The following is a 14,961-nucleotide window of genomic DNA, read 5'->3' as shown; positions in this document are numbered from 1 at the left end:
GCCTGTTACAGACAGCCAAAATAAAGCTGCTTCGAGTCACAGTGGAGGAATGGTGTTTCAATGATGCATGAGTCCTAAGAGTCCAGAAGCCACACCAAAACCACACTCCAGTCCTTAAGGCTGGAGTGTGGCTTTGGTGTGACTTCTGGACTCTTAGGATGCATGCATCATTGAAACACCATACCTCCCCTGTGACTCGAAGCAGCTTTATTTTGGCTGTCTATAACAGGCCATGAAGACTTGTGTGTGTTCTTTATTTTATGCTGCTTTCCTCTTCCTTCTCCATTCCTTTTTGCTTTTGTACCATGTCTAGTAGATTGTGAGCCTTTGCGTGGGGACTTTTTTATCATTGTATAGCTTTTAGAAGGTACTTTTGTTGTTGTCATGTGCCTTCAAGTCGTTTCTGACTTATGGCTACCCTAGGACAAACCTATCATGGGGTTTTCTAGGCAAGATTTGTTCAGAGGAGGTTTGCCATTGCCTTCTCCTGGGGCTGAGCGCATGTGACTTGCCCAGGGTCACCCATTGGGTTTCATAGCTGACCTGGAAATCAAACTCTGGACTCCAGGCAAGCCTATGTTATTTTAAATAATACTTAATATGTATATATTTGCATCCCCATTAATAGCAGAGTAGGTACAGTTTTAATAGCCCACCTACTCGTATGCTTCTATGTTAGTCATTTGGAATGAATAACTAGCTTCCAGGAGAAAAGAATCAACTAATTCCCAATTTCCAAAAGCTTTTTTCTGTCTGATTGCCTATATAGGTGATTGCTACTTGCTCCTGGTGATGAAAGAAATGGCTGCTTGTAAGTTGGGTAGGTTTGATGATACAACTGCTGTGCAATAAATGGACACGGGTTGCTGCCAAAAGAGTCACTCCTATCTTATTGAAATGAACAGTGAATCCTGCACTGATTCACTTGGTTGTAGGTCATTCTGTAGAGGTTTGGGACACTGGGACAGTTCAGGTGTACCACGCTCTGTTTAATAAGCCATGCTGTGTTAGAGTAAAAACCAGCATTGTGTTCTCACTCCACCATCTCTCTTTCTTCCTTCTGGGTTTTGTTAAACCACCGTTTTCTGTTACATCTGAACTGGGGAACTATGGCTTATTCATCTTACACTGCATAATATCCTACTTTATAATTTGAGTCTGGTTTGGCTGTAATTGTGTCATATAAAAGAAAAGGATGTGGCAGAATTTTGGATGCAGTCCTCATTCTTAGCTATCATTTATTAGGGCAATATTACTGTCTTGAAGCAACTCCATTATAGGTTCAGATCCTGTATGATTTTTCACAGGGTCAAATGTTGATTTGATGCGGAAGTATAGTGTATTGGGCATGGCAGAGAAGAAATGTTACGGCTAGCTCAGGTTTACATTTCCTGTTCTTTTGTAGTTAATGCCTCCCCTTTTCTGTGTATAGAAAAATAGCAGCGCACCATGTATCTCATGGAGTCAAGGAACAAAAGTTTTGTGTAATTCAAGGGAAAATGAATAATGCATAACTGTAATATAGTCTGAGACTCAAATATTCAGTAGCAACACGGTTCAGAGCAAAATGTAATTAAAGCATTCATTATCTGTAATATTTCTTGTGTATTACATGCTTATGAGAAGCTGTATTTTTATTGTCTCAAAATAAACTCTAACCAGAGTTGTAATTTGCATATTGCAATATACTGAAATTATAGCAGATTTCTGTACTGCAGATTATACTTTACCATGCACCGTTATAAATGGAAATTAGTTCAGTGCTGCTAAAAGTGAAACACAACTTCATTACTACTGTCATAATTATTGTTGTTGTTCTTTTGGTAGGGACTTGGAAAGACACTGCAAACTATTGCATTGCTGGGCTACCTGAAGCATTACCGAAACATTCCCGGTCCACACATGGTTCTGGTTCCAAAATCGACATTGCACAACTGGATGAATGAATTTAAACGCTGGGTTCCATCACTGCGTGCTGTATGTCTCATTGGGGACAAGGATGCTAGAGTAAGTGAGTAGCAGTTAAATCGTGCTGTACATGTCAGTATGTGTGATGCCTCAAGAACATTTCCCCTGTAACTGTTATTTATTGAATAGCACTTTACAGAAAATAACAGGACCAACTGATTAGCCCATCAATGAAATCTGCAACTAAAGCAGTCCTGGAAGATGTCCATCTAACCTTTATTTAAAGTCCTCCAAAGAAAGAGAGTCCACCACCCTTTGAGGCAGTCCATTTCACTGTCCAACATCTCTTATAGTAGAGAAGTTCTTCCTGGTCTTTAGCAGGTATCTCTTTTCTTGTAACTTGAATTCATTGGTTTGTCTAATCTCTGGAGCAGCAGAAGACAAGCTTACTCCATATTTTGTATGACATCCCTTCAAATATTTAAAGCTATCTTGTTATCTCTCAATCTTCTCTTCTCCAAGCTAAACCTACCCAGCTCCTTTATCTTTCCTAGAAGTATTTAGCATGTTCATTTTTCATTAGGCTGCTTTCATCCGTGATGTTATGATGCCTGGAGAATGGGATGTCTGTGTGACCTCCTACGAAATGGTGATTAAAGAGAAGTCTGTCTTCAAAAAATTTAACTGGCGATATCTGGTGATTGATGAAGCCCACCGTATAAAGAATGAAAAATCTAAGGTAAGCAAGGATTTTATTTCTGTAGGTACCTCAAGCTGTAATACTAGAATAGAACAATATAGAAGAGAAAAACGACAGTTTTGTGGGGAAGAAACACATTTTGATGCACTTTGAAAAAATGAGACAGAAGTACATATCTCCATGTACTTCCTATTAGAATATGGGGAAAGGGTGTTAGTAGGAATTAAAGCAGCAATTCTTGATTCACATTTTAAAACAATTTTATCTTAAGAAATGTGGTAGCCTGGAACTCAGTTCTGAAATGCTTGGGATTCCAGTTTGTAAACATGTATTTTGTGCTATAATAAATATGCTTTTACGTTTTTTGTAGCTATCCGAGATTGTACGCGAGTTCAAGACAACCAATCGGTTGCTATTGACAGGAACTCCCTTACAGAACAATCTCCATGAGCTGTGGGCATTGCTCAATTTCCTTTTACCCGACGTCTTCAATTCTGCAGAGGTGAGATTGGGTTTGACGCTAAAATCATGCTGTTCTTTACCACACTTATTGTTAATCTAGTTTCTGCAAAAATAGAGAGGGTGCCTTTATATTTTATTGGCTTACAGAATAAGAGATGAAAAATTAGTGAGAATAGTGGAAGGAAGAATAAAATAAAGCATATTCAGGTAACAGCATTTAAATAGGTTTAACAGCTTTCCCCCAGACATCATCACATTGTCAGCCAGCAAACTGTATCTCTGCCAGAAACAAAATGGTATCAGGGCATGGAGCATGTTTTACTACATGATGTAGGCAGGGAGAAACTGACATGGCCATGCTGTTTTGAGTGGAAGATGCATGTTCTTTTAACATGTAAATCATACTTAGAATTTCTTCTTGGTCTAAATTAAATGCTGCTAACCTTTGGAAATACAATCACAGCATTAATACTTTTTTTCCTTTGATATCTGTAGGATTTTGACTCATGGTTTGACACTAAAAATTGTCTTGGCGATCAAAAACTTGTGGAGAGACTCCATGCAGTAAGTATAACAATGTTTCTTGCTTGAGAAGGGGGATATGAACATTGTAATACACAAACAAATAGCTCCGGGAATCAGGCAAGGTGGGTAGTGCTCAGAGTGGTGTAATAGACCTGCGGCAATGTGTTGATCATTTTTCTGCCAGGTTTTAAAGCCATTCTTGTTGCGGCGGATAAAAGCTGAAGTGGAGAAGAGCCTGCCTCCTAAAAAAGAAGTGAAAATTTATCTGGGACTCAGCAAAATGCAGAGGGAATGGTAAGGCTTCTTTTCCTTTCTCTTAAAATTAGGCCACTCTGCTGGGGTAGTGTGTTGAAAATCTGTAAACAGGGAAATCCAAGTTTGTATCCAAGTTTAACTTGACCCACAGTTTTATCAAGTCCTAGGTGTTGCCTCCATTCCAGGATTTTTGAGTCAAAATGCATGGTGGAGATAGCACTTGTTTCAAAGTAACCCTATATAGACTGAAAGAAATCCATATGTTAATATGTTTAGGTTTTGATGTGTATTTAAAGACAAACATCTGTTTAACATTATTGAATAAACTTGTAGGTATACTAAAATTCTGATGAAAGATATTGACATCCTGAATTCAGCCGGGAAAATGGATAAGATGCGATTGTTGAACATCCTGATGCAGCTGCGAAAGTGTTGTAACCATCCATACCTGTTTGATGGTGCTGAACCTGGCCCTCCGTACACCACTGACACTCATCTTGTGACTAACAGTGGTAAAATGGTTGCTCTGGATAAATTGTTATCAAAACTCAAAGAACAGGGTAAGTTAGGCCTGTCATGAATAGTTACAACTTGCACTGTAGCACATGGGTAGGCAACTGCACAGAGAGCAGAGCCATTTTTGCACCCTGTGACCACCTGGTGGGCTGCACTAACACTGTTTGGAATGTCTTGAAGTGATGTGATTTGGACACACATTGAGTGGTTTTTGGGCAGCGAATCACTCTGAATTTTTGTTAATATTTTTAGTCTGAAGGCTTGGGGGGGGGGCTTCAGGGGATACATTTGGGGGTCCCAATTGTAACATGTTGTCCACCCAACTGTAGCATATAGAAGGAAATGGAATCTAGGTTGTAAACAGTCCAAAATGGGTTGTTGCAGTTATTAGTCCTAAAGGTGTTGCCACATTCTCCCCTCCCCCTTTCTTTCTTTCTTTCTTTCTTTCTTTCTTTCTTTCTTTCTTTCTTTCTTTTTATGCTGCAAGGGACTAACATGGCTACTTTGAAAATTGCTTATTGTTCTTTGGTGGATCCCATTGAATTATATGGGATAAACAGATTACAGTTAGAGATGCGGTTGATTACCTGATTCTTACTTTGGAGACTTGGATGACCAAGCAAAGGAAACCGGTTTAGCTTCCTTTCTATTTGGGACCAATGAATATACCCCTTTATTTCCCCCAATTTGTGTAGAAAGATACAGGACTAGTAATGAGGACATTGAAGCAATGTTGTCTTGTGGGCAGATGAAAAAGTGGGGGGCCTTATTTCCAGTAATAGCCTATGTTATGTAATGTGTCCATGAACAGACTGTATAGACACAATAACCAGCTGGGCATGTAGTGAGTGCACCTCAAAGGATGTGAAACCATACGAAGGAGAATAAGCAAAGGCAATGAGATCAGTGTTGGCACTGTGGCCCTTGTGGGTGCTCTGCATGAAACTAAAAGCCTTTATCGGAAGAAGAAAGTTGGAGGAAGAGAGAGAAAAGCAAAAGCACTATGTGAAAATAAAATATAGCTTTTATTTAATAAACATGGCTCTCACTTCACTTTGGCAGCATGATAAAATGTATTCTTATCATTTGTTTGTGCCTCAGGTTCTAGAGTTCTCGTTTTTAGCCAGATGACCCGTTTATTGGATATACTGGAAGATTATTGCATGTGGCGGGGTTATGAGTATTGTCGGTTGGATGGGCAAACCCCACACGAGGAGAGAGAGGTGAGAAGGATTTATTTAGTCACTTGAATTTTCATTCTGTTCTGTCCTGAAGGCAGGTTGAAGCCTGGGCAATAGCTGTCCAGTGGACTCTTAAACAGTGACCAGTCATTTCTCCGCTGGCATTTACACTTCCCAAGGCACCAACTTGCCAAGCAAGGATTTTTATCTGTGACAGGTCTTATAAACAGAGATTGATCCAGGATTATTGAATGGTCTCTCGAGTTTCTTTCATGTCATTCAGTCTTCTAATTTAAGTTTGAACGGTCACTTGAAAACACAATAAATGAAAGGTGCATTTATAAAGAATACAGGTGAAAAACAACAGTGTAGCCAAAAGTTATCTGTAACTCATGTTCTGGGGTTCCAATGCCTTCAAGTACTTCTGATAGTTTTGATTCAGAGCCTTCTTACCATGATTATGTTTGGCTCAACACCTTTCCATGAAAATGACTTGAGTTTTTAAATCACCCACTGAGGTATTATTTTAATGAAATCTGTTTTTCTTTTCTTTTTAGGAAGCAATAGACACATTTAATGCTCCCAACAGCAGAAAGTTTGTTTTTATGTTGAGTACAAGAGCTGGAGGTTTGGGGATTAATCTAGCAACAGCTGATGTTGTTATCTTGTACGATTCTGATTGGAACCCACAAGTTGATCTGCAAGCCATGGTAAGCAGTCTTTTTCATCTGTCTCAAGTCATAGACATTAGGTTAACCAGCGCTGAGATAGACTCTGCCTGAGAGGCTAAGTCGTCTTTGGCTTGGTTTGTTTGTGGTGCCAAACCAGAGTGAGAGAACCATGGGGAGGAGGAGCGCCCAAACCATAGGTTCACTTGTACAAAGCCAAACCATTGTTTGGTATTCAGTCTGATTTTACACTGCAGTTGTGAGCCCAGAATTAGTGTGGTGCAAAAGAGAAAATACCTTATCTCTTCACTTTTTGTTATAGATGAAGTGCCTCTCTGGTGGATTGGGTTTAAGGTCAGTTAGATGAGAGGACTCAATTCCAGACCCCAAGGGGTTTATCCTAAGGGATGACCCAAAGGGTTATGAATGATCGATGGCTAGAATAAAGACTGGTCCACAGACCACAAAGACAAGGATGACAGTGAGGAGGAAAGCCACTGAGCAATGGTTATTTAGCAGTTTAAGTCACTCTGGAATTGCTGTGGACTGAGACATGTAAATTGGATTTATTTCAACCATTTGGTTGTTTATATTTGCTTTCTCTACTTCATGTTTAAAGTGCTCATGGCCCATTGTTAAAAACTCTTATGCAATAAATACTTAAATATTGAAATGGTTACACACTAAGATTTCAGAGAATCTCAGGAGCCATGATATAATCAATGTTAGGTCAAAAGTCTGTTGAAATCATGCCTCAGTGTGTTAAAAAAGAAGCCACATTGATCTTCCAGTTGGCTTTTGCCAGTTTGAATAGGAGCACCACTGCATTCCTTCAGAGCAGGGCTTTAAAAATATTTACTGAAGAAAGGACAAGCTTTGAAACACTTTCTAAAATAGAATGCACAGTATGAATAATGTAGGTAATAGAGTAAACTATGAGAACAGCAGCGACAAAATATCTTCGTATAACACATAACCTTGATATTTGCAGATGTTGTATATATGTTTGTATGTTTTATTTTGCTTCTATCAGAATCTGTTGTGTGGATGTATTACTAAATTTTATTGTTTTTGTGAACAGGATCGTGCGCATCGTATTGGCCAGAAGAAACCAGTACGGGTATTCCGACTCATCACTGACAACACTGTGGAAGAGAGAATTGTAGAGAGAGCCGAAATAAAACTGAGGCTGGACTCAATAGTTATACAGCAAGGTACCCCATAACATTTCTCAGGGCTTAGGACTAAAGTTTTTAAAGAACAAGGAGAAGTTGACTCTGACCCAGGGATGTAATTGAAGGATGTTGCTCCAAATAAGAATTCTGTTGCCGATTAAATTTTCCTCCTGTTTCCATGTTTCTAGCATTGCAGTAACTTAAAATTTCAGTCAAACATTTAGAAACACAGTTAAGGCATAAAAAAAAGAGCAGGCAAAACTATCAAGAGAGTTCAACCACAGCAAATAGTTCTGCCGTCAGTGATTTTCAGCGATGTTCTAAAAACATGAAGGTAAAAATGGAAGCAAAATGTTTCCAATTTTGAAGTCATAGAATCATAGAATAGAATCATAGAGTCACATGTATAGACATTTCTAAGCCTGTCTCAGTGTTAATATCTCAATAGTTCATAACAAATGTTTCTTGAGCAGCAAAAGTCTTCCTTCCTCATTAAAATGGCATCAGAGTTAGAATAATTAAATATAATTGTAACATGCTGATTTTTCATTCTCCTCCTAGTTTATATTGTTTTTCTGATCTGATTGTCAGTGCCACACAAATAGTCCATACCTAGCCAGATGACAAGCTGCTTAGCAGTTAAAGTAGGAGAGCTGTAAAACTGCATCATGTTTTACATGATGTAAAATGTGAGCTGTAAAACTGCATCACACAGTAATGGGTTTTGTGTCTGCACAGAGACCACAGCTGAAACGTTTCCACCAGCTTACTCAGCTTTAGAATTTTCTAGTCATGTTCTATGCAGAGGCAAAACCCATTTGTGGAGATCACTCAAAAAACCACAGTTACAGGTTCGGGATTGGGATTTTGATCATGGATTACGTTCCTTATACTTTCCACAGGTTTGCTGAGCTCCTATTTAGATGAATTCCAATATAACTCTTGTGTAGAAAATGCTAAGAAGTATTGTTTCTTTGTTTCCTGCATCAGGGAGACTAATTGATCAGCAATCTAACAAACTGGCAAAAGATGAAATGCTGCAGATGATCCGACACGGAGCGACCCATGTATTTGCTTCCAAGGACAGTGAATTGACCGATGAAGATATTACCACTATTTTAGAAAGAGGTGAAAAAAAGGTGAGAAGATCCAGAGCAGCTTTCCTGATTCTGGTGCCCTTTGTGTGTGTTTAGCTCCCATCAGACCCACTCAACCCACATAATGACCGGCAACACTGAGAGTTGTAATCTGAAATAGTTGAAGAGCACCAAGTTGAGGCAGATTGATCTAGAGCCAGCCGTAAATTACTTCAGCACAATTTCTTCATTATTGTTTGTCTTAAACCTGTAATCATCAGAACTCGGTCTCTTTAGTTCTTTTCATTTGGCATGATCAAGTCAGTTTTATGTTTTATTTATGAGAAGCAACATTTTTAAGGCGACAATATTCTTTTTGTGTGTGTCTGTGTGATCTGCTTTAGACGGCTGAAATGAATGAACGTTTGCAAAAAATGGGCGAGAGCTCTCTTCGAAACTTCACTATGGATACAGAAATGAGTTTGTACAATTTTGAAGGAGAAGATTATAGAGGGAAGCAAAAGGTACATTTCCCATGATACTGATAATAGAAATATGATTGCATTGCAGTCATTATTGAATGATGTTACTCAAAGAGGGCCATAAAAACCTAAGTAGGCACTCCAAGTAGGTTATATTAGGGGTAAATCTAGGATTTTTTTTGGGGGTGGACTGTAGTGTTTCATACAAGAGGACAGTGTTCAGTCTTTTAAAAAAAATGCTATTACAGAATGAGTGACTGGAGCCTAATACTGGTTCCCAAACAGTTTATGCGTTCACTTTGTCTACCCAAAGAAGTCCCTGCTCCTCTGTGTTTCTGCTTGGTTGTTAAAGTCCTCTTATAGTGGACTTCTCCAGTTGTCTCCATTCATGGTGACAGTTTTGCCGTATTTTTGTGGCCCCGTTTTAGGCCCAGATCAAAATGTTTTTTTAAATCAGGTAGTAAAAAGAAAGCTGACATCTGGTTTACTTGCTGGTTTAACAAACCTTTTCCTCGATGTTTAACTGACCATATTTTGGTTGGTTATTTTGAGGTACAGAATATCTTTAGGAGGTTCTCTGTATTTCCATGTTTCTCATTTAGCGTTTAATTCAGTCTACCATGGCAATGAGGTTTGACTTGCACATCCAGGACATCACTGCAATTCAGGTCTCAATTGTAGACAATCACTCATCTGTTCATGGAGAGGACATGAAACACTAAAAAAAAACCCCATTTCTTTTGGTCACTTTAAAACCGTGAAGTATCAAGTAGAATGTGGAAACTAAACAGACCAAAAACCTCGAGGAATTCAGCAGTACCATCTTGATAAGTGGATACATGCTATATTTTAGTAGCCTTAAAAATGAATTTGTTTTCTAGCTGAGCATGATGGAATGGATTGAACCTCCGAAACGAGAGCGTAAAGCCAACTATGCTGTGGATGCCTATTTCCGAGAAGCTCTCCGTGTCAGTGAGCCAAAAATTCCAAAGGTGAAAGAGTTGTAGTTTTATATTGAATGTTCGCCTCCCTAACGGAATAATCTTGTTTATATGAACCATAACGTTGCCAGTGTTTGAAGACAAATATACAAATCCCAGTGTGGCATTAATAATAGATGTGTTTAATTTCAAAGGCCCCACGACCTCCGAAACAGCCAAATATTCAAGATTTCCAGTTCTTTCCGCCACGGCTATTTGAACTTCTTGAAAAAGAGATTCTTTATTATCGCAAGACTATAGGCTACAAGGTAAGAGTCTACCGCTCCCAAATAACATTGATATCCATGTGCCCACATTTTGAAATTAATAGAATTTGTGCGACATTTTAAAATGGAGCACTGGTGCCCTAACACACTACCATTCCCAGAATTCCATAGCATTGAGTCAAGGCAGTTAAAGTGGTGTCAAACCGGATTGTTTCGGCAATGCCGATGCAGCTTAGATCTGTACATACTGTGATGGGGTCAAACCAAACACAGTGACAGGAGATCAGATTTCACTCTCACAAAACACACAAAGGGGGAAGCTGGGAAGTGGTTGTTATAGTCTAATGTTTAAGGCTTTCTGGGTCATTGAGTAATCACTTCCTTATGTACTGTGCTCCTTGCTTTTCTACCAGATATGCATCTAGTGGAGACACTCCATTACAAAAGAGGTTCAGTTGGTCTCCTTTCGCTCAAGTTTTAGGAGGGTGGCAAAGACTTAATTATTCTGATGAGTCCAGTCTGTACCATTCCCCTTCTTTCGCAATGGGCTTTTAAAGTAATCCAGTTATTTTATTGCTCTAGCCTTTACTATCAGAACTGATTTGTTCCTGTTTTAAATTATAAGATACATTACATTATAGTGTGGGTTTGAATGGTAGTTTCTAACAATGACTTTAGGTGCTGCTTGTTAGAAATGTTAAAGAAAGCCAAAGCATTGTAAAGATTGTCTGAATATCAGATAATTGTGGTTTAGGTTTATTCGATACAGGATAAAAATAACTATAAAACTTAATGCCTGCTTCATCGCATAATCACTGGAGTAAGTGTGTGTGTCTGACTGTGTGCGTTTTCATTACACACACCTCCTCTTTCTCATTCATGGCGTCCTTGAGCCCTTTTCAGGCCTAACAAGACCCTCTTGAGGTGTGTTGGTTATTTACTAGCTGCAGTTATCATTATGCTTCTGCAGAACAAGTGCCTGCAAGCCATGAAAGAACAACTGTAGATGGATGAGTTACGATGTGCAACATTCACCTTGCCTGAAGAACTTTCCAAGACCTGTAAACACCAGTAAAAGCAACGTTTCTCTATCAGCGTCCCGATGCCAGGGAAATATTTCTTGCTCTAACAAATGCTCAGTAGATGAGATATCCATCAATCCTGCCTGAGTAGTGTTTCTGGAAAATGCTATAAAGGGAGATAGATAGGGCTATATACACAACCCTTAATAGCATTGCTCTTCTACTATTCATTCATTCCACCACTGATTTTAGGTCCCTAGGAATCCTGAGCTCCCCAATGCAGCTCAGGTTCAGAAAGAGGAACAGCGGAAGATTGATGAGTCGGCGCCTCTTAGTGCAGAAGAGGCTGAAGAGAAGGAGAAACTTCTCACCCAGGTAAAATGCTTTCCAATACAGTATAATCTTTTAATAATCATATCTGCTTATAGTGTAATAAGCTAAATTTGGGGGGGGGGACAAAAGAACTTGTAGCACACAGCCAACATGTCATGGGATGACTTTCCTGATCCTGTGGAATGCTGCAGAAACCGTATTGCTGGCATATACATAAATTCTTGCTTAATTACATGGGTTTGAAAGGAATGCTCCATTGCAGTGCTTTCTTTTACAATGGCAGCTATTAGATTGCCCCTGCTTTCCATAATAGGAAAAGAGAGATGAGACTTTAGAGAAGAACTGGCAAGATTCATGTTGAGACTAAAGCCTGGAATTCCCTAACCACCGTTTGTTCCCTCAATGAATTATCCTCCTCTTTAGATAATGACTGCTTATCATTTTTGGATTGGCATACTTATGTACATTACAGTGCGTGGTTCCAGCCACTTCAAGCTAGGTGTTTCACTTTTAACCACCCAGGGCAGCTATCCAAACTTAGATTTGCTTCAGCATTTAACCAGTCCTGTCAAAATCGGTGTAATCGTTTTTGTGAGTAAAAAGTAGGTCTGTTTGAAAATCATTTTTAGATCTTCTTGCCCTTTTAATATTATGAAGCAGGAAGCATAGAATTTTGTCACATTCTCCTTAATATATTTATGCATTAAGTATTTGCAGGCTTGAGGGGTGCTCTTAAATGGTTATTTTAGTAATTGTCCTTTGAACATTTAAATTGCCTCTGTTAATTGAAGTGAAGCTTGACTTGAAATTGCAACATAAGCCAATCATTCTTAGTTTCTGTACTGTCACTTTGGAAGTCTTTAATGGTAGTATTTATTATCTGGGAAAATGTATACCAAAATACCTGGTTTTTGTTTTATATTTCTATGTAAACTTTCATCTTGTCAGAGCAGTTCAAGTCTACCTACTGCCTAGTTATTTGAAAGAATTATTTATTACACAGACTTGATCACAGAGAAATATGACTAGAATAGCTGTGGGGAAAGCAAAAGCTTCTGGTAATGTCTTAAACATAGCTGGGCATTTCACAGTATGTTTCTACATGTTTACTCAAAAACAACCATCATTTTAGGCTGAGTAGTAAACAAGTGTGCATAGATTTGTATTTTCATTAATCTAAAACTGGTTATTTCAGTGCAATTTCTCATAGCTGTTGGTTCCTGTTTCAGAATATAATGTGGCATTTTCTTTTGCTAATCCGTTGCTATATGTTTGCTAATCTTTCGCTAACCTATTGCTGTATTGCATTGGAGCCAAAGGTTTGTTCCTCATATAAAAGAGGTTTCCTCTAATGGAAGAAGTGATTGTCAGCAGAATAAATTATTCCATCTGTGGAAGACTCCTTAAAGAGAAGAACCATAGAATCGAACTCATTTCATAGAACCGTTTGATCTTCATCCCAAAATTAATTATTATAATTACTTTTTCCCAAACACTTTCTGCATTTGGTGAAATACAGGTTGTCTATGGAAATGGTGCAAAATTTAAAAGATGAAATTTAGGGATTATACATCCCTTCTTAAGGATAAGAATAGGAATGGGAAAAGGACAGCCGTGAAAGAAGTAGACAAGATCCTAAAAGGTAAAGATATACAACTGAGCACTAAAGTTAGAATCGTACAGGCAGTTGTATTCCCATCACTATGTATTGGGTGTGAAGGCTGGACATTGAATAAAAGCAGATAAGAAGAATATCGACACATTCAAAGTGTGGTGGTGGAGAAGAGCTCTGAGAATACTGTGGATGACCAACAAGATAAACAAATGGATCCTTGAACCGATTAAGCCTGAAATCTCCCTGAAGCCAAGGTGATCAAATTGAGGCTGTTGTACGTTGGCCATATCATGAGTAGATACAACTCATTAGAGAAGACAATAATGCTAAGCAAGGTAGAGGGTAGTAGAGAGAGAGGAAGACCACACATCAGATGGATGGACTCATTCAGGGAGGATATGGGGTTGAGTTTGTAGGAACTAGGCAGAACAGTGGAAGATAGGGGTTCTTGGAGATGTCTCATCCACATTTTCATCATGTTGGGGCCGACTCAAGGGCAGTTAGCAACAACAGTATCCCTTCTTGCTTTCCAACAAAGAGGTTTGGCTGGAGCCAGATCTGCGACGTTAAGTGTTTTTTGAGAATGGCCCTTCTGTTTTCTAGAATCATAGAATCATGGAGTTGGAAGAGACTGCAAGGCCATCCAGTCCAACCCCAGGCAAAGTTATAAATCATTTATATAGAAAGTATTTTTTGTGGTTTGAGAACTTTTCAGGTTTTCTTTTTAAATCCTTATTACATTGCCACCTTTGGCTTATGCTTTCATAGCATGAGTTAATAGAAGTTTCTTGCAACTGCATCAAACCGTGCAGGAGAAAGTGGGTGTCTTGGCTCTCTTTTCTTGCTATCCAGGTGTTCATTTCATTCACCATTTGCTTTGTAAGTATTCAAAACAGAATGTTATTGCATTTAGTTCCAGGGTGCCCAGGAGATTGCCATGACATCTGGACAAGTGCCCTCAGACTCTTGCAATTTTATTTGTTACTTGTGCTTGTTCAAGTGTGGTATAAGTGGAAATCCATTAAGATTAGGATTGAACTTTGTTTCTTTGGAGAAATGCCATTTACAGGCATGAATAATAATAAAAAACAAACCCCAGCCGTTCTCTCCCTGATGCATGAGGAGTGGTGTGCAAAAATAACTCGCTCAGGTTTTTATGACTGAGTAATAAACCCTGGATAATGGATGTTTATGGAAATCCTGCTAGACCATTAACCCCTGTAATTATTATGTGACATTGTACTGAAGCATTAATGAGCAAATCCAACTGTATCCTTCCAAGATGCAAGATCTTGCAAAACATTTTTTCTTTCACCTTAATGGCAACTTTTTGCTTAACAGGGTTTTACAAACTGGAACAAGAGAGACTTCAACCAGTTTATTAAAGCCAATGAAAAATACGGACGCGATGACATAGATAATATTGCCCGCGAGGTGGAAGGAAAGTCACCTGAAGAAGTTATTGAGTATTCAGGTTTGTTGAAACATTTTCAGGATGGTTTCGGAAAGATGGGGACCTTTTTGTTGGGTTTTAAATTCTACTGGGATAGGGAATATTGAAGAATATGGGATGTAGAAAGAGGATGGGTCAGTATTTTGTATAAGGTGCTTAATTAAATATATTTACCTAAGTAATCTTGGCCTAATCACCTTGCAAAAATGTGACAGACACAAAATCCACACATGATCACTGGCAGAATGGGCCTCCTTCTCCACATGCAACTGATGCCCAGTAAAGTGTGTGAGTTACAGTCATGGCAAGTGTCCCAATTGTGACTAAGTAGCTTTTGTGAATATGGATGAGTAAATCTAGGTAACTGTTCCGTATTCTTAATC

The 14,961-nt window shown here is 38.8% G+C and overlaps 1 protein-coding gene across 1 annotated transcript in view; it reads left to right on the top strand.

Moving 5' to 3' along the window:
• The window catches only part of SMARCA1 (SWI/SNF related, matrix associated, actin dependent regulator of chromatin, subfamily a, member 1), a 30,170-nt gene that overhangs the window by 4,631 nt on the left and 10,578 nt on the right, over positions 1-14,961 (top strand). The window contains exons 6-20 of the mRNA XM_042479218.1: positions 1,828-2,007; positions 2,492-2,647; positions 2,979-3,110; positions 3,566-3,634; positions 3,780-3,889; positions 4,184-4,410; positions 5,468-5,589; positions 6,105-6,257; positions 7,297-7,429; positions 8,381-8,529; positions 8,871-8,990; positions 9,830-9,940; positions 10,084-10,197; positions 11,430-11,552; positions 14,467-14,599. Coding sequence (XP_042335152.1) covers positions 1,828-2,007; positions 2,492-2,647; positions 2,979-3,110; positions 3,566-3,634; positions 3,780-3,889; positions 4,184-4,410; positions 5,468-5,589; positions 6,105-6,257; positions 7,297-7,429; positions 8,381-8,529; positions 8,871-8,990; positions 9,830-9,940; positions 10,084-10,197; positions 11,430-11,552; positions 14,467-14,599 — 2,032 coding nt within the window. The remainder of the gene's footprint in view (positions 1-1,827; positions 2,008-2,491; positions 2,648-2,978; positions 3,111-3,565; positions 3,635-3,779; positions 3,890-4,183; positions 4,411-5,467; positions 5,590-6,104; positions 6,258-7,296; positions 7,430-8,380; positions 8,530-8,870; positions 8,991-9,829; positions 9,941-10,083; positions 10,198-11,429; positions 11,553-14,466; positions 14,600-14,961) is intronic.

This window comes from Sceloporus undulatus, chromosome 7, assembly GCF_019175285.1.
Source record: "Sceloporus undulatus isolate JIND9_A2432 ecotype Alabama chromosome 7, SceUnd_v1.1, whole genome shotgun sequence".
Taxonomy (NCBI): domain Eukaryota; kingdom Metazoa; phylum Chordata; class Lepidosauria; order Squamata; family Phrynosomatidae; genus Sceloporus; species Sceloporus undulatus.
Note: the sequence above shows the minus strand (reverse complement) of the source record. Positions and strands in the feature narration are given on the sequence as shown.